At 42.6% G+C, this 18743-nt stretch overlaps 1 protein-coding gene across 2 annotated transcripts in view; it reads right to left on the bottom strand.

Moving 5' to 3' along the window:
* SYN2 (synapsin II) overlaps nt 1–16841 on the bottom strand; it is a 192796-nt gene extending 175955 nt beyond the window's left edge. The window contains exon 1 of one of the 2 annotated variants that reach the window (XM_033210706.1): nt 16669–16841. In XM_033210706.1, coding sequence (XP_033066597.1) covers nt 16669–16712 — 44 coding nt within the window. In that variant the 5' untranslated portion in view covers nt 16713–16841. Of the gene's footprint in view, nt 1–11847; nt 12414–16668 lie in introns of those variants that run through there. The other variant, XM_033210705.1, reaches the window with a different exon arrangement.
* Nucleotides 16842–18743: the final 1902 nt, after the last annotated feature.

The raw sequence follows: 18743 nt of genomic DNA, 5'->3' as shown, positions 1-18743 counted from the left end.
AAGTTAGCTGGCAGAGTACAGACTTGAATCCAGGTGTTTTAAATGTTTGTAATGCTCTTTCTATTACACTGTCCTAATTTTGTCTTCCTTGAGATTCTATATGAGTTCTCAAGACTGAAAGCATATATTCTATAATTATTTGATTTCAAGTATTTCACTGGTTTCGCAGCTTTCGTGGCAACTAGCACATTCAAGTTAGTAGCTGTTTGCTGATTATTTCATCAATCTTTCATTGGTGCCCTTCTACCTAACAGTTAAAATGTTAGTGAACACAGGACTCTAGAACTTAAATTCTCACCATTAGCTATTCATCAGGGGAAGAGAGGGACAAAAGAGGGAAACATATATTCATATGTATTGCTATAGTTGCATTACAAGGTACCACAAAAAAGGATTCACACTATATCACTGGAATCTAGAAATAAAAAAGACAGTTTTCAGCTGTGTTATTATTATTAATGTTGAGGGCCTCCAAAGACTCAGGCCATGATAGAGAAATGGGATCTCAATTTCCTCTCACGAAGCCCAAGCCTCTTTGTACAGGATTAAATCAGGCTGAAATTATTGTATGAAGTTGTTAGGGCCCTTGAATAGAGAAAGAGATAAGAGGTATATATCCTGGAAAAGTGATTATAGTTGTGCTTGGGAGGACAGGAATGGAAGAACGGTCCTAGATAGGAAGAAGAAAAGAACAAACAAACCCTAGAACTTGAGAAAAGCTCAAGGAAACAAAGGTAGCTTAGTGCCTAGTCTGAGAGAGGAGAAGTAGAGAGCACAACAGCTGTTCTTCAGAAAAAAACAAGCATGGGGTTTTTAGGCACCTCAGAGAAGGGTGAATGAGGGAGAGGCACGAGCAGGTACATAATCAGCCTTATGTAAGGGAAGGTGTATGAAATTCTAATCCAGTAACAATAATTAATGCTTCTATAGCACTACACTTTTTTATAAAAAGAGTTTATATATACCACCACTTGCTGACTAGTCACTTCGGTTAATGCAGCTGTCATTTGTTTATATTTACAGGGAACCAACGAGTTGCTTTTGCTCATCATTGATATTTTCATAATTTTTTCATAAGTCATTGATTAGTTCAACAAATAATTACTGAAAACTTTCTTTGTCCTGGAGATACAGAAATAAAAGTCATAGTCATTGCCTCCAAGGGGATCTCAGTGTTGTCAAAAGTGAGGTGTTAGGGAAGACAGACAAACCCTGATTATAATACAGCAGGCTAATTGCTATGACAGGTAATCAATGGCATTATGGTTTCTAACACAAATGGAAAGAATTTAAGGAAGGATTAATTCCTGATGCTAGATGAGGCAACAACTGAGTCTTGAAGATTATCCAGGTAAAGACACAGGAGAAGAAAGCCTTTCAGGAAGCAGGAGTAGTACAAATAAAGACACAGGGGCATGGCACATTCAATTACCTCTATGTAGTGTCTCATGGTTATATCAAAGTATGTGGCAAATCAAAGAAAGGCAAGGCAGAAGAAGTCAGCAGAGTCACATCATGAAAGCTTGCTATGTACTTTCAACATTTTCCAATCACAATGATGTTTTGGTTCTCCAAATCTCTATTCTACCATTAGTATACTGTTTACAATTAAAGCTGTTTTCTTTTCAAGAAAACAAATATATTGTTTGTGATAATTTTGAAGAGCCCTTAGAATGGGGAAGTTAAACCATTCCCACACTCCTACTTTGCAGTTGAGAAAACAAGAAGCCCAAAAAAGCTGTGGAGAAGAAGGCACACAAAACTCTCATAAAGGTATAGACAAAGTAATAGCCCAGAGGAACTTTTTCACTAAAGAAACAGAAATGCACAACTTGGGTGGCCTGAGGTTGGAGTCTCACACTGAGGAAAACAGGCAGCAGAATTTTCAGAAAAATGGTTCCTTAAGAGCCAAGTGTCAATATATAGTAAGAGAAACTTGGTCCTCAATTTTATTCCATTTGCCTTTGCTCTGCTCAGAGCTGCCATGGACTAGATAATACTTTCCAGTATTGTGGGCTATGGCTCTCTTTCAGAGCTAAATCTCTAAAGATGTATGATGTAGTATGGTTGAAAATTACTATTTATACTTCACAGGATATGAGTGAAAGCATTCTAAAGCTTATATTTGAAGAAAGTAAGGATGACTTCCAACATATTAACATATATTTCTAATCCTAGGATACTTCCCTGTCTTCATTGTTACCTTCTATCCCTTATCTCATCCTTTGACTCTCTTGCTGCTCTCAATATGGCAAAGATTTACTGAACTCAATCTACGTGTCAGGCCCTGTGCTAGATGCTAAGGATGCAAAAAGGAATGAAACATTCAGCCTGTCCTCAGAGAACTCACTATCTAGTGGGGAAGCAGACACATAAACAGACCACTGTGTTGTGTCCAGAGATAAAGATACTTGCAGTATTGAAAGAGGGCATGGAAGGGGCATAGATGCTCAATACAATCTAGAGATTTAGAGAAGAGTTTCCGGAAAAGGAAATACTCAGTCTCAAAAGATGAATATGAATTTAATCAAGAAAAGGAAAGAGGAGGAAGGGCAATTGTAATAGCAGACAGCAAAGACAAGGAGGAGGAATGCAACAATGTGTGTACGGAACTGCAAACAGTTCAGTATTGCTGGAAAAGGAAGTTTGGACATGGAAATAATTAGCGGCGGCAGGACAAGAAAGCAGGGGTCAAATCACAGGAGGGCCATAAACTACCTATAGGATATGAGAAACCCCTGAAAAACTTTAAGCAAAGGAGTAAAAAGGTAAAATTTGTATTTTAAATAGTTCATTCAGGTTACTAAGTGGAAATCATGAAGAGACTTGCAGAAGTTCTAGGTGAAAGTTAATGAGAACTTGAAATAGGCAACCACTGGTGTCCCACTTAAAATACAGAAGAGCTGGAATAGGAAGGAAAACATGGATTTTAATATTGGATCAAACGACCCTTAAGCACCCAGATGGAGATGTCCAGCAGGCAGCTGAACGTATGTCTAAAGATGAGGACAAAGTTTTGGACTAAAGGTAATGATTAGGGAACTGATGGTATTTAGGAGGTAACTGACACCTTGAGAGTAGAGGGACCAGGGAGAATATGCAGTATAAAAAAGGGAGTGGGCAGGAAAAGGGGGCCCAGAGGAACATCTACATTTAATGAGGTAGACAAAGGGAAAGAACAAGAAGAGTGAAAAGACACTTCAATAAAACAAGTATGAAGAGAACCAAGAGGCTGGGGGTGGTGGCTCATGCCTGTAATCCTGATACTTTGGGAGGCTGAGGCAGGAGGATCACTTGGGACCAAGACTTCTCGACTAGCCTAGGCAACAGAGCAAGATCTGTTTGTCTTTACAAAACTATTTAAAAATTTTTAAAAGGAACAAAGAATGCAGTGTCCTGAAGCCAAGGAACTTCCAAAGGGAAGATATACAGTGTCAAACACATCAGTGAAGGTTTGACACCTTCCTCTGGATTTAGCAATTAGGTTCCCTAGCAAGAACAGTATCAATATTACAAAGAAGGCAGAAGGACAGTGTCGGTGGAAAAGGGCAAATAACTGGATAAGTAATAAGTGAGATTTATCTTTCATGTTTGGAAGAGTGATTAGGAAAGTGAGGATCAGTTTTTCATTTGTTACTTTATTTATAAGAATGGAGCAACCCATAGAAAAAGCAATCAGTAGAAAATGAGAGTATGAACAGGAGGAAAAAGAGAGATGAACTCTGAAGCAAGATCATGCAGAAGACAAGAGAGGTTGTGTCTTTTTCAACAATGGGCAATGCCTTTATCCTGGGAGAATGAAATAAAGAAAATCAACGTTAAGGTAAGAGAACCAGGACAAGAGCATTCCAAACAAAGGCAGCTGTGCAATAATAGCACCAGGTCTTGAAAGTCCAGTATGTGTCAGGGAGAGGGTAATCCAGAGTACAGCAAAAATAAGGATTGAGGGGACGGTGAGAAATTAGTCTGAAAAGCTGGAGGCAAACTGTGAATAAGCATAATAAGCAACTACATGTTAGGGAAGAATGTTAAGAAAGAAGCTAACTTTCTAAGACCTGTGAATGCTTTTGTTTTGCCTAAAAATATCCTGAAAGCAATGTTCTAGGCTTTGATTAGACAGGGAAACAAATACAGGCACCACCTTTTAAAGGCTTTCTGTGTATTTCTCTCTTCCTTCATTTTCCTCTGTAGCCATCCTTCCTTAATTAGTCACAAGTAAAACTGAAGGAGAGCTATTTTAGAATTCACTTATTAAATAAAGGTTTATGTGGCCCTGTCCCTAATTATTAAATATAGCTGAGTTAATGGGTAATGTTTTTGTCATTAAAAAAAAAAACTAAGTTATATTGCCTTTTGAAAAACACAAAAGAAAGCCTTTGATGATACTGTCTTTGAGCCAGTGGCCCTCAATTAAAAAACAACAAAAAGAAGATTCCTCATCCCAGAAGTGTGCAAAATAAACAATCACTTGCATAACAAAATTTTAAGAACTCAAAAAAGGAACCAAGGTAGATTAGATACCTGCAGCTGGAAACAGGGAAAGATGCAACAGTAACTACTAGTATGGCTCTTTAGCTTTTACAAAATACTTTTATGATACCTTATTTTATTTAATTATCACAATAGTGGTATCAGAAATACATAATGTTATCTCCACTTTACAGGTAAGGAAACTAATTTTTGTCTGTTATTCTAGAACCTTGAACAGTGCCTGATATATATAGTAGACCCTCAGTGGAAATTTGTCAAATAGACGGGAGAAAGGCTTAAGGAGATTATGTAACTCTGATAAGGCTGTATGGTTAACAGTGGAGTCAGATCTCAATTCGAAGTCTTTTGACCCTCAATCCTGTATCTTCACATTGTTTCATGCTGCTGAAAAGGAAAGAAGGGCAGGGTGACTGAATCTAACCTATTTTACAATCTTACATGAACTGGTTAAAATTTCTGAAATGCCTGCTGTCAAGCAACAAACACCAAGGCCCATATACATCCTCCTATTCTTAGTCATGCAGCACGGACATCCTTAGAGTTCAGGGACCTGTGGTATATGCTCACTTTATTCTCTCCATAGGTCACTGCCCTATTAAAAACTACATCTTCCTGCAGTATTGAAGCAATGTCTGCAGAACAGAAAAGGCTTCTAGATCATCCTCTCCTTTCTCTAAAGAGATATTGTAGCCTTCTGATACCCAATTGCTTCTATGTGGGAAGCTAAAAAAATTAGGTAACAATTATTTTCTTATAAAAAAGGCAATTCCTCTTGCAAAAGATTTTCCACAATTCATTTAAATAGTGAGTGCCCCACTGCTTTTGAAATTATTCAATTTACAAAAACTCAATATACACAGCTTTTTCAGGATCATATCCACCACCTAGAGTGAAGTCATGGTTAAATGCCATAGCCTCAAGACAGAGTTGCATCTGGTTTTTCTGTGTGTTTAGTGGCACTCCCACTATGTGTACACCTGTAAATCTTGTAAGACCTTCTGCAAGCTTATCAGGTGGCATTGTCATCTTTTGTTTTAGATTCCCACATAGATTTAGCCACAAGTCCCAATTCCCATCATTGATGAGGAAATACACACAGCAGGCATCACAGAATTAGCCTCTTTTTCCACGATAACATATGCTAGCAATACTGTAACAAAGAGGTACTGAATGAAGACCATTCAAAGGTGAGCTTTTCATTCCAGGAAATGTTTAGTCATTTATTGACATATGTCTCTGCTTCCAAAGGTTTACAGGCATTACCATATAGAAAAAAATTAGAGCTAATGCTTTCAAAAGAAAATGGCACAAAAACTGAACCATGGAAGTAATATAGTGCTGGAAAGGATCTTGGAGAATATATTTCAATGCTCTCATTTGACAAATTTTAGAAAATCAAAGTCCAAAGATGCAAAGTGGTTTATTTAAGAAGACATGGTGGCACTTTTTTTTTTTTTTTTTTGAGACAGAGTCTCGCTCTGTCGCCCAGGCTAGAGTGCAGTGGCCGGATCTCAATGCAAGCTCCACCTCCTGGGTTTACGCCATTCTCCTGCCTCAGCCTCCTGAGTAGCTGGGACTACAGGCGCCCGCCACCTCGCCCAGCTAGTTTTTTGTATTTTTTAGTAGAGACGGGGTTTCACCATGTTAACCAGGATGGTCTCGATCTCCTGACCTCGTGATCCGCCCGTCTCGGCCTCCCAAAGTGCTGGGATTACAGGCCTGAGCCACCGCGCCCAGCCTGTGGCACATTTTAATGGAACATTTCTAACTACAACATCTTCATTCCCCAGGATAACCTATCTCTGTGTTCCCATAGCACCCTATGCATACTAATTACCATACAATATTAAAATCCTCTTTAAATGCCTGTCTTCCCCCATTGGACTGAAAGATTCCAATAGACAAGGCCAGTGTTTAAGTCATCCTTATATCCTTTGTAAATTTGAAGCAAAGGTATGCACATCCGGAAAACTTCCTATTAAGGCCTCCAATCCTTTTTGCTTAGCAAGATATTAAAAAGAACAAGGTTATTACAGATCTGAACTTGGGTACAGAAAGACAGTAAGCAAGCAACCTTACGTAGACAGGAACGCTAACGTAAAAATGGGTTCCTGAAAGGAAGGTCAGCATTACAGCACAGTCCTACCAACTTTATTAGACTGTTGGATTTTGATGATGAGGTCTCCAAGAGTCTTCTTCAACCATTTTATTTTATTTATTTTTTTGGAGATGGAGTCTTGCTCTGTCGCTCAGGCGGGAGTGCAGTGGTGCGATCTCGGCTCACCACCACCTCTATCTCTCCGGTTCTCCTGCCTCAGTCTCCCGAATAGCTGGGACTACAGGCACACACTGCAACAACCAACTAATTTTTTGTATTTTAGTAGAGACGGGGTTTCACTGTGTTGCTGGTCTTGAACTCCTGAGCTCAGGCAACCCGCCTGCTTCAGCCTCCCAAAGTGCTAGGATTACAGGTGTGAACCACCTGGCCCAGACTTCTTCAACCATTTTAGAATGAACCTTGCTGAAACAACAATAACAAATGAACACAAACAAGGAATAGTGTAATTGCTGGTGTGGCTAATAGTGTGAGCGTGCTTACATGGTCTTTTTAAGCACTTACAGCTCCATGATGAGTCTTCAAAAGAAGCCAACACAAACAGTATTTTTCAGGAGAAAAAGAATTTGAGAAATCTCCTAAAAGAGCGACTTAAGAATAAAAAGAAACTTGAGTTGGAGTCAGATGTGAGTTTTAGTTCCCATTCTTTCACTAACTTCTTATTTGACCTTGGGCAAAGCATTCCATTTCTCTAGGCTAGATGATGATTCAGGATCCTTCAAGTTTAAATGCTATCATTATGAGATTAAAAGTCCCCACCAGTCCTTGAGATAATAAGGGATGGAAAAATATAAAAGTTAAAGGTAGAAAATAGTAAAAATGGAGGGATACTGTAGTAGAGTGGGAAAAAAAAAAAAACCATGGTAGAGAGATTAAAGTTCTAGATTCTAGTTCTGGTTCTGCCATTAGCTAACTGAGTAACCTTGAACAAGCCATGTCCCCTCTCGAGATCAAGATTTCCGCATTTATAAAGTAACTCAGATGATCTTTCAGCTCTAATATCTGAGAATTCTAAAGTACAAGCAACTGCTGCTATGAACAATCAAATTCTGTGCAATCAGTATATTTAGGTTAGAAATAAGACGCTTAAAGTATTAAACAAAGAGAAGCCCCAAACCTTATTTGAGTGTTCTTTCAAGTTCAAATTCAAGTATTTTTTAGAGCCACTCACAAGCACTAGTTCAAGCAGACTGCTGTACTTTGAATTCCTCTATTCTTGATGAAATGCTCAAAGGCTGGCTAGAAAAGAATGGAGACAGGTACACCTAGATAATCCAGCATTAATTCAGTCTCTTCGTTGTCCCCTTCTTTTCTGCTGTTGTACTTTCCTTATGCTATCCACTGCCTGGACTGAGACAAACCTATCTCTTTTGATTCCAATTCTTCAGAGCTCAGTTAAAACCTCACTTCTTCTGAGAAACTTTCCATTCCCACTCTAGCCCAGATCCATCACTTAACTCTCAAACTTCTGCAGTATTACACTGCTATGTAAAGAGTAAATGAGATTGGTACAGAGCTTATTACATCTGGCATATGATGTTCAATAAATGACAGTAGTTGGTGTTACTGCCACACCCTTAGCACTAATGGCATATACTTTAGCTAAGTGCATCTAACATTTAATGTGATTATGAATCACCTAGGGATCTTATTCAAATGCAAATTGACTTAGTAGGTATGAGGTGGGACCTGAGATTCAGCAGTTCAAAATGCTCCTGGTTGATGCCAATGCTGTTGATCCAAAGGCCCAAGGGTTACTTTTTAGTAAAATTTTTTTAAAAAGTATTTATCTTATCTACCTATCTGGACAGTAAGCTCTTAGATGGCAGATACTGTGTCTCATTTTTCTTAGCAAATATCTCCTGGACAGAAAAGGTGTTTCATATATATCTGTTGACTTACTTCTGCAGTCTAGACACTCAAGAGTACCTGTGCTATACTGAATCAAACACTGAAACATCATGCCAGGATGAAAAGCTCACTTGATCACTGGGGTCAGAATCTCCGGAACAGAGGCAGGACAGAATCTGAGAGAAAACTTACCTCTTCACTAGTAAGAGTATAACACACAGAAGAAACAACATAAACACCTGTTTCTTGCTTAAGCACAATCATCAAAGTGCAATCTTAATTGCATTTCAAATTTAGCCATGAACCTTAAAAGAGGACATTCATTTTCTGGCAATATTTTAAAAACACTAATAATAAATAATAAGGTATATAAAGAGCTTGATTTCATTTTTTTAATAGCATAAATTTTTCAATAATCTTTTAGTGTGCAATTAATCTAAAGATCTCAAAAACAACCAATGAAAACATTTCCAGCAAAAGAAAAACATCTTCCAATTTTCCATCAACCTGGTCAGTGGTGGGGTCTCCAATTGCCCACAATAACAATGATAGAAATTCAAAGGAAACTGCGGTGTATTAAGGATGCTGAGAGGCTGCTTATTTTAAGCCCTTCTTTTACATCCCTTGTTATTTAAATGCTGTTCAAACCCTTTTTATTTTAGCATTCTATAACTCAGAGGGGACCAGTATTCTTAAGTTCTACTGAGACTACACTCTGACTTCCTATTCCAGCACCAGGAAAATAATATAGGGCATATACGATATCACTCATTGAATACTATCTAGGTAGATTAAATTGTGAGACAATTTTACTAAAATAAGCCTTCAGTGCAAAAATCACCTGTGTAAGTCACTGCGTTTGTCATGGCAAGCACCTGCTCCTTAACTCATCCAGACTTTTCAATAAAACCACTCATCAATATTTAACTGAGATGTTTTTGACAAATTTAGGCCCATGTTAGAAGAGCAATTCTGAGAATTGTTATTAAGCACAGAAACACAGGAACACAGAACTACTGTCGAGAACTAGACTTGAACTGGGCTTATGAGTTTTAATAAATCAATGTTATTACTTCAGAGAAAACAGGAAAACAGTTGGGAGTCAGCCCATAGGAAAGTGGCTTCTATGACTTCCATCAGGGCTTCTAGTCTCCAGGGCAAGGCAAATTCTCTAGTTTATGCCAAATAGTCTTCCTAGAGAATACTATCCAAAGAGAGTTTCAAATCTTAAGCTACAGAAGCATTTACAACTAAACAGAAATCTGCAGCAGCTTCATCATACCCATACAAATGAGTATCAGTACCTATCTATAGATACCTAACCGGCAATAAGACTCAAAACAAGTGCCTTTAATAGGATAAGAAATCAGGACAAGGTACAGAACAGTCAGATTCCTGCATAGAAAAATAAAGCACGAATGTCATTCTCATTTCTCCTCCTCCTTTTCTTGGCCTTTCTTAAAGACTCATCTTTTGTGAAGCTTTCTCCAATAACTCTGGCTGTCACTAACCACTCCATTTGTTGACTGCCTGAAACACTAGTCTCAACCAATAATTCTAGATTTCTTTTTAACTGTTTCATGTATCCATTTTGTGTCCCAAATTTGAGTGAGTTCTCTTAAAAGGCCCCCACACTGCCTAGAGGGAGCTTGTTATTAATATTGCTAATAATAATAGTGAGGCAACATAACACAGTGGAATGAAAGCAGTGGAGTCAAACAGGCCTAAGTTCAAATCCTGCTTCTACCACTTGCTGGCTATATGATTGTAAACATACTACTTACCTTTCCTAAGCCTCAGCTTTGTGGAGAAAATGCAATGAGATACCATGCTGAGAGTACAGCATTTGGCATATAATGGATGCTCTGACTGAGCACCTTTACTAGCTTGGTTACCTTCCCTTCCTCCTTAATAAGCACTTGTTGATATGAACTCAGTCAGAGTAATTCTCCTAAGGAGGGCTGCCAGTGGCACTATCATATGCATTTACACTTTCCCCATTACCCTCTTCCATGTATCTTTGTCATTTCCTGGCAAAAGTCCTTTCCGATTTTCTACTCCACTCTGTTGAAAAGGCCAACCACATAAGTCACCCAAGCATCTCCACATCTGCATCTCATTTCCACCACACCCACACGCCAGCACTCCCTCCCTCTGGATCTCCCAGATAATGCTAGAGAGAGAAAGCAGTGAAGCAGCCAAAAGAGGAAATGGAGACAAATAGCTCTGTGATCTCTCTGTGCACCCCTCCTGGGAAGAACACTCAGGTCCAGTCTCCAACCTCAACCCCTGTGAGAAAAAAACAAACAAAACCCTTGCTCATATTCCTGGAAAAAAGGCAACCCCAGATTTTTGGCCTCTTCATTTCTCAAAGCCCTTCACCTGTCAATTTCACCATCCCACCATTCCCTAGGTTAACTATAAAATAGAGCCGCTTTTAACTAATTTGTCTTAAGTGGACCTCATTCGTACTTTTACCAAACAGCAGCCTTCACCACTCTAAGTTGGAAACATGCTACCTATCCCTTTAAAAGAAAAAAAAAAATTCTTGAAGTTTCCCATCTACTACATTAAGGCAGGTCTCCTTTTATTTGTGCCTCTTTAATGATCCATAATATTTTACCAAGGTCTTCATCTTTCTGCTAGAAAAAGCCACCATTCACTTCCACACACCCCCCAGCACCACGCACATTTCAGAAAAACAAGCAATCAAAACAAAAAAAAAAACCACACGTCCCCTCCCTGCTGCACAAAATACAACAATTTTATTATTCATAAAGAGACTTCAGCCATGCTCCGGGGAACAAGCCCGTGTACACCTGGGCCACCACATCTGTGATTTCATCAACCTGATGTCAATACTTGATATCAGCCTTCATGGGTCCAGGTTAAAAAAAACCACGACCACCCTCTCCCTCCAAAATACCAATTTCCACTCCAAATTCACTCCGTGCTTCATGAAGTTAAACCTTTTACTTTAAACCCTTTTTACTGGCCCTAAATGTTCCTTCGGCCACCTGGGACTATTTCACCTCAGATTTTATGTGTCTAAGCTGACAGACAAGTCTGTCCCCTCCTCTCCCCCCTAAAAAACTATTTCCTAAGAGCCTTTCCTGCTGTATAAAGTAGCTCCTTCTTGTATGTGACCCGGGGGACCCGGGGCAATTGAGGGGTATTTTAGCTTAGGGTTCGCCTTTCCGGGCTGATGGATGCCCTCCCTCATCCCGCAAATGCGCGCGCGCTCAGCCCCCACCTCCTCCCAGCGGGATCTCAGGGACCCTCCTTTTTATTGGTCTGAAACGTTTCCTGGGCGACCTGGGACCGTCCTCTCCTGGCCTGCGGCTGCCGGCGGAACCCGACCGCCGAGGGCGGCAGCGCTCGGCACCTACCAGTCGGCGTGCGGCTCGTCGACCACCAGCAGCACCTTGGCCTTCCTGGCGGCGGCGGGCGCGGGCGCGGGCGCGTCCACCAGGCCAGCCGAGGCGGCCGTCTGCTTCACAGCTTGGGACAGCGAGCTGAAGAAGCTGCTGCCCACCGACGGCGTCGGCGCGGGCTGCGGCGCGGGCTGCGGCACGGGCGCCGAGGCGGGCGGCGGCCTTCGCTCCGGGCCCGGCGAAGCGGTCGGGGGCGCAGCCGAGGCCGAGGCCGCGCCCGGGCCGGGGGGCGGCGGCGGCTGCTGGGGCTCGGGCCGCTGCAGGTCGGTCATGTAGCCGTTGGGCAGGTTGGCGATGAAGCTGCTGTCCGACAGCCGGCGCCGCAGGAAGTTCATCATCTGGCTTGAAGGGCTTGGGGCGCGCGGGGCTACGGGGTCGGGCGGCGCGGAGGGAGAGCGAGGGCGGAAGGCGAGGCTGAGGCGGCTGAGGCGGCGGCTTTACGCAGCAGAGACTCTGCCCCCGGCACCAGACCCCGCAGACAGCCGCGGCCGACTGGGCCAGGAAAGCCGGGCGGCGCGAGGCTCGCTGAGAGGGAGCGGGCGGGGCAGGGGCGGGGCCAGAGAGAGCCCCCGCCCCGCGCCGCAGAGGCGGCCCCGCCCCCCTCACGGAGGGCACCTTAACCGCATGTCTGGCGACTCTCGGGGCTTGCAGGAGGGGGCGACCCAGGCCTCCTGCAAGCTGAGCGTGACTATGCGGGGAGGGTGTGGGAGCCAGGCCTCCTCCCCAGAGGAAGGCAAAGGAACCAGAGTCCCCACCATCCTTTTGGTTGGAGAGAAAAAGAGCCGTGTCCCAGCTGAGATGGAGGCGAAGGAAACCGACCCCACTCCCTTTGGAAAGATAAGAGGTGTCAGCCTCCCTACGCGGAGGTGAGAACGAAAGGAGTCATCTCAGTCACGCGCGCGCACACGCGCACATGCACGAACACCCTGTAGTGAGGAGGAAAAGAACCACCTCCTTTCCCAACGCTGGGGAGAAAGGTGTCATCTCCCCAGCCCCCAGAAGAGGGGGAAGGGAATAATCCGCTCTTACTAACACACACACACACACCCTATGGTGAGACAAAAAAAGAAATACCTCTTCTAGGGAGGAAGACAGCCTCCTTACTCCAAGGAAAGGGGAGAAACAGATCCTCTCTACTCTGTCATGGAAGGAGGGGGATCCCCCAACCCCGCTGTTTCTTTCCTAGCATGCATTGGTGCATCCAGTGCTATACCAAGAAGAACATGTCTTCAAGATCTTTCTTTCTCTTTGTTTTTTCCGTTTTATTCGTTGCCTTGACCTCTGTGAAGGCATTTCTGATGGCCACCTTCCTATGTGCACTCTCTAAATCTTGCGTGACTCTTGGAACTTTGGTTTTCATCTCTTATTGGATATACTTTCCCTTGTGTTGTAATGGAGCAGGACACCCCAGGTGATATGTGACCCTGGATCAGTAACCCCTGTGAGCCTCCCTCCTTGGCTGATAAAAGGGAATAGGTAACCCTTTTCAGAGTTGTTACCTGGAGTAAATAAGGTCATGTATGTAAAGCATCTGGTACACAGCAGTAGGTATTCCAGTAGTGGTGCCTGAATTCTTTTTTGAATTGGTTCAAAGTAAATATGTACTGGGCTGAATGGAGTCAGGGAATGGCTTGTCACTAATATTGGCGGGCAGTTCTTGCTTCCTACATCCCAGCTGGCACTCAACTCATGGCCTAGAGATACACAATTCAGCTCTGAGCCAGTGCTATCAGAGAGGTCTCCCAGTCAACTACAATAACACAGTGGTCTTCCTATCTACTATGTGCCTGGCACAGTGGTAAGAGCTGGAAAGGCTGAAATGAGTGGGAAGCGGCTCTTGTCTATTGCAAGTTCACGATCTAATTGGGCTGGGGGTGGGGGAAGGATAGACGCAGGAACCACATAAGATGTGAGAAATGCTATCATACAGTTGGGCAAAGAGGTTTAGGAGGACTAAGGAGGGAGGGACTCGTTCTGCCTCTGAGGCTTAGGAAGGTCTCTCAGAGGAGGTAACATTTGAGGTGGATCTTGAGGCAGCTGTGTTTACCAGTAGAAAGTGAAGAAGGCAGGCAGGCAGGCAGACAGAGAAGGCATGGAGAAGGTATGCAAGTTGATGGCTCCTCCAGGAAGCCTTTCCTGAATCCTCCAGGGCAGGTTAAGTGTTCCATATCCTGTGCTTGGCTTTGTCATAGACCCCAAAGAAACTATCATACAATATTCTGGTGACTAGAATGTAAGCTTTTCTAGAACAGGATTATGTATCAGTTATCTCTGGGCTCCACACCAAACACAGGACCTGGCATGTTGTTTGAGAATTGAACTATAATCTTACCCAACTTGGTTTTTGTGTCTATTGGAGAATAAAACTGATAAGTCACTAATAACATAATTAAATGAACTTAATTATTGCCCTTCTTTAAAAAAATTTTTTTTGAGATGGAGTTTCGCTCTTATCGCCCAGGCTGGAGTGCAATGGCGCGATCTCGGCTCACCACAACCTCCGCCTCCCAGGTTCAAGCGTTTCTCCTGCCTCAGTCTCCTGAGTAGCTGGGATTACATGCATGCGCCACCATGCCCAGTTAATTTTGTATTTTTAGTAGAGATGGGGTTTCTGCATGTTGGTCAGGCTGGTCTCAAACTCCCTACCTCAGGTGATCCGCCCACCTCAGGCTCCCAAAGTGCTGGGATTACAGGTATGAGCCACCATGTCCAGCCATCAAAGGCATGTATCTCTAATGGAGGGTTTCAGACACTGTGTCACTTCAATTTTGGGGGTGATAGGTTTCTTAAAACAATATTTTGCTAAGTAATTTCCCCAACCATTAAACTTACAGTATATGTATATGTTTTTAAAATCAACCAATTAACAGACGTGTTTTCATGCCTAATACATACAAGGCATTATGCTAGGGACGGGAGGGTAAAGGAGATTCAAGGATGAATAAAACCCAAGTTCTTAAGCAGACAGCTCATAAACATGGGAACACATAATTAGGAATAGCAGAGAAGCCTGTGAGTGACCTGAAAGTGGAGCAGGCAGTAAGTGTTAAAGAAGCCAGAGGAAGAAGAGATCTCAAGGAAAGGAATTTTCACAGAGAAAGAAAGGCTCAGGCCTTATAAAATGGGCAGAATTCTGACAGGCAGGAAAGAGTGAATGGAGAAGGCAACCAAGATAAAAGGGATAGCCAGAGCAAAAGCTATCCCTTTAAACTTCTTCAGTCTCCTCCTTGAAGGCAAAAACCTTGTCTGTGTTGTTTCTCACTGTCTTCCTTGAGCCTTCCGTGGCACTGCCGTATGCATTCTAGTGTTCGCAGGGGTGGCTCTGAGAGGCTGTACTTATGCATATGTTGATGTTGCTAGTGTCTATCCAGCTTCTCTTTTTAGATTGCAAGCCCCTCAAGGTGAGGGATTCTGTCTTCTGATTTTCTCAGAACGATCTACAAAGCCTCTAATACGTAGTAAGTGACCCAGTTGTGGGAGCTAGATCAGAATGTTCTCTAAAATGTTATTTTAGAGCCCTTCATAGAAACCATGGAGGCCTACAAGATCATTTAAAAATGTTTATCAAATATTGACTAATTTATTACATTGTTTTCTGGTAGGTTTTAATAAGAATATTATTCTTGTGGAAGAACAGACTGTTTTCTTATAATTGGGCATAAATGGTCATTGATTGGTTGTGTCTGATCAGAAGTTTTCATTAGTTAGTACAACTGTAAATCACATTTGCTTAAATCAGTATCTTCCGGCTTGCAGTGAGTCCTTGCCAAGAAGTGTTTTTGCATGCTGCAGAAACATGCAGTGCATCGTGTCTTATGATAAATGGGCTATAATGGCAACCTTTCCCTTATCCTTACTTGTGGATCTGGGTTCCCGATGCAGGTAGAACATAGCACTATTACTCTATCTATGCTCTACCTTTTACCTGGAATATGAAGGGAGAACTGGATTTGAACTCAAGAATGTCTACAAAATATGAAAATTTCTACCTATCTCCCTCTTGAGACCAACCAGCATTTTCCCATCATCTCCAGGTAGAAGGCATTTCTCCCAGAGCAATCTGTGAAGGGGGTCTCTCCCACCTTTCTTTGTCCCTCGGTGACTGACTTAGCCAACTGTGAGAATCTCAGCAGTCTTCTCCAGTTCTAGAGGCCCAGTATTCTTTGAGGTCCTTCCTTTGTAATCTTTATCTTGCCACTGAATTTTGAACACAATTAAGCATCTGGCAACTGCAGATGAAAGAATCCGGCTAAAATCGAGAACCAGTTTAAATGCTTTATCACCTGATTTTTCTCTTCCCTTGAGCAACAGTACAGCTGAGATAGCTCACAAAGAGAGAGGCTGGGTACGTGACTGAGGAGCAATTTTGTCTCTGTAGGCAGAGCTCAGAAACCTAGCTTAAAGGAAAGCCTGGTGCCTGGAGCCACTTGGCAAAATGCTTGTTGTCTGGGTTTCCTCCCAAACAAGAAAGGAAACCATGACATCCTTGGCTCCTGCTCACTACCCAGGGTCAGGGAGCCCATTTAGACTCACCAACTCTAGAGGAAAGCAGAAATAATCTGAAAATCAGAAATTGTACATCCTAGTCCTGCTCCATCACTAATTGGCATTGCAATTTTCCACAAGTTGCTCTGGTCTCTGGGCCTCATATGCAAATGGAGAGTGAAAGTGTCTGCCTGACTTGTGCCTCTCATAAAACAATCTGGCAAGCACTTTGAAAGGGACAAAGCTGTACCAGAAGAGACATCATTATTGCCTTCTACACTATCTTGTTACCTGTCATTTTGGAGACCCCGATGATGAGAGTTTGTCATCTCCATTTAGATGGTCCTTCTTGACAATGCTGATAGCAGCCTGTAGATACCTTCTTCTACCTCTGTATAGAGTCAGCAGAGGACGATTATGCCCTCACATTAACTCTCCAAAGGTGGTCTTGTCAGCTGGGCCAGTTTGCTAAAATTAGAAATCAAACAAATATAAGTTCAATTCCCCATAACTATGCTTCATGTTAACTGTGTGATTTTTAGTCTTAGTTTCCTCATTTGTAAAAGAATGATGATAATTATCATAACTATCTTGAAGGACTATTGGACTAAAGAAGATCAATTATATGAGTGTATTTTATAAGCTGTAAAGGCCTGTGCAAATGTTAGCTATTAATATTTCTGCCTCCCAGGGAACCACAGAGCTCACTACCACTACAACTAAAGTACAAAAAAGGATTCTCCCCACACACACTTATCCCAACACTAAACACCCAAGAGAATTCGGACAGGCATGAGTTTGACCCTCTTGCAGGGACTGTCAGGCTTAGCCATACTTGCTAAAATAAATGCAACAACCACTTCAATGAATGGCTTCTACCTTCCTGAGTGACCTTGAACAAGGCATTTTACTTTTCTCTCCCAGCTTCCATTATCTGGCCTGGAAAATGAAGCAGAGGGAGATGAGCTAGGTGATCCCCAAGGTCTAGTGTTACCAGATTCTCTGGGCAGAGCCCCCCAGGGGGAAATGAGCACCTGATATCACCAGGCTGAACCAGGGAATACAGGGGCAACCTCTGTGGAACAAACACTGAACACTGGCAAATGGTTTTGGAGAGAGAGAGAGAGAGAGAGAAACAGGGGTGCCCAAGAGAAGCATGGGTGACGTGAATTCTAATTCCAAGTCTACTGTGACTTAAGGGAGTCAGAAATGGTCCCTTTGCCAAGTCACTATTTTTCCGACATTGTTGAGACACAGTAAGAACTGCAACTGATTAGATGCTGACCACATGCCAGAAACTGCCCATGTGCTGAGTTAATCCCCCACGAGGGAGATGTTACGTATCCCCTTTTTACCAGTGAAGCAATTTAGACTCAGAGAGGTGACACGAACTAACGTAAGATCTTAGAACTAAAAAGTTGCAGAGCTAAAAGGCAGGTCTGGCTGTCTGCAAAACCCATGAGATTTAGTATTAGGAGGTACTGACGGACCCCTAAGAAAGTTGCCATTCTTCATCAGCTTGCTTAATAAACGCATTTATCAGAAGCTGTAGGATAAATAACACGCCCTCCTTGTAAGTGTTCCAGCTACCTCCCTCTGCCCAGAGTCCATCAGAGGCTTGATACAGCAAGGACCTTGTACACACATTTCTGCCCAAGAAACAAGCTAACCTCTAGCAAAAAGAATCTAGCTAATGAGACACCACTCCCCCGCAGTACACCCCACTCCTACTCCCACCCAGTTAGGACCACAGCTCCCCACAGAGAAGCTCTGGCCTCTTGTGGGATGCGGGTGTATTGGTTGTTGCCATGGTGATGGAGGAGCATCTCTGTTATGCACACGTGAGCAGCAGAGTGGGTTTCCCCCGCCTGGGAAACTCAGAAGACTCATCAGAGGTTGTTTTTCAGCAGAGGTTGTTCTTCAAACCGCTTCAAGGATGAATGAAAGAGCAGCCCTTTCACTTAGTATTCAGTCCGCCCCAGAGACAGTGCTGGGCCTCTGTACACAGTCTATGCAGAAGGCAACCCCTTCCCTCTACTCCCAGTACAGTTTCTGTTCAATGGAGGGGTCTTCCAGGCGGTAGGAAGAGATACTTAAAGGATGTCAATAAATGAGCTGCTGTATTTACAGGCAATGTGCAGTCCCTGACCCCTCAGTCCTGCCTGGCCACTCCTAGATTGTGGAACAATTAGATTTTTAGAGTCAGACCCATGTGAGTTTATATCTTGCCTCAGCCACTTAGCAATCTCATGCAATTTATTTAATGAGAGTCAGTTTATTTATCTCTTAATTGGGATTAGTCGTTCTTTGCAGAGTTGTTGAAGAAAATTAAATGAGATAATATATAAATAGTGCCCAATACCGAG

The sequence above is a fragment of the Trachypithecus francoisi genome, unplaced genomic scaffold (genome assembly GCF_009764315.1).
Source record: "Trachypithecus francoisi isolate TF-2019V2 unplaced genomic scaffold, Tfra_2.0 Lachesis_group0, whole genome shotgun sequence".
In the NCBI taxonomy this organism is placed as follows: Eukaryota; Metazoa; Chordata; class Mammalia; order Primates; family Cercopithecidae; genus Trachypithecus; species Trachypithecus francoisi.
The sequence above is the reverse complement of the archived record's forward strand: the minus strand, read 5'-3'. Positions and strand labels throughout refer to the sequence as shown.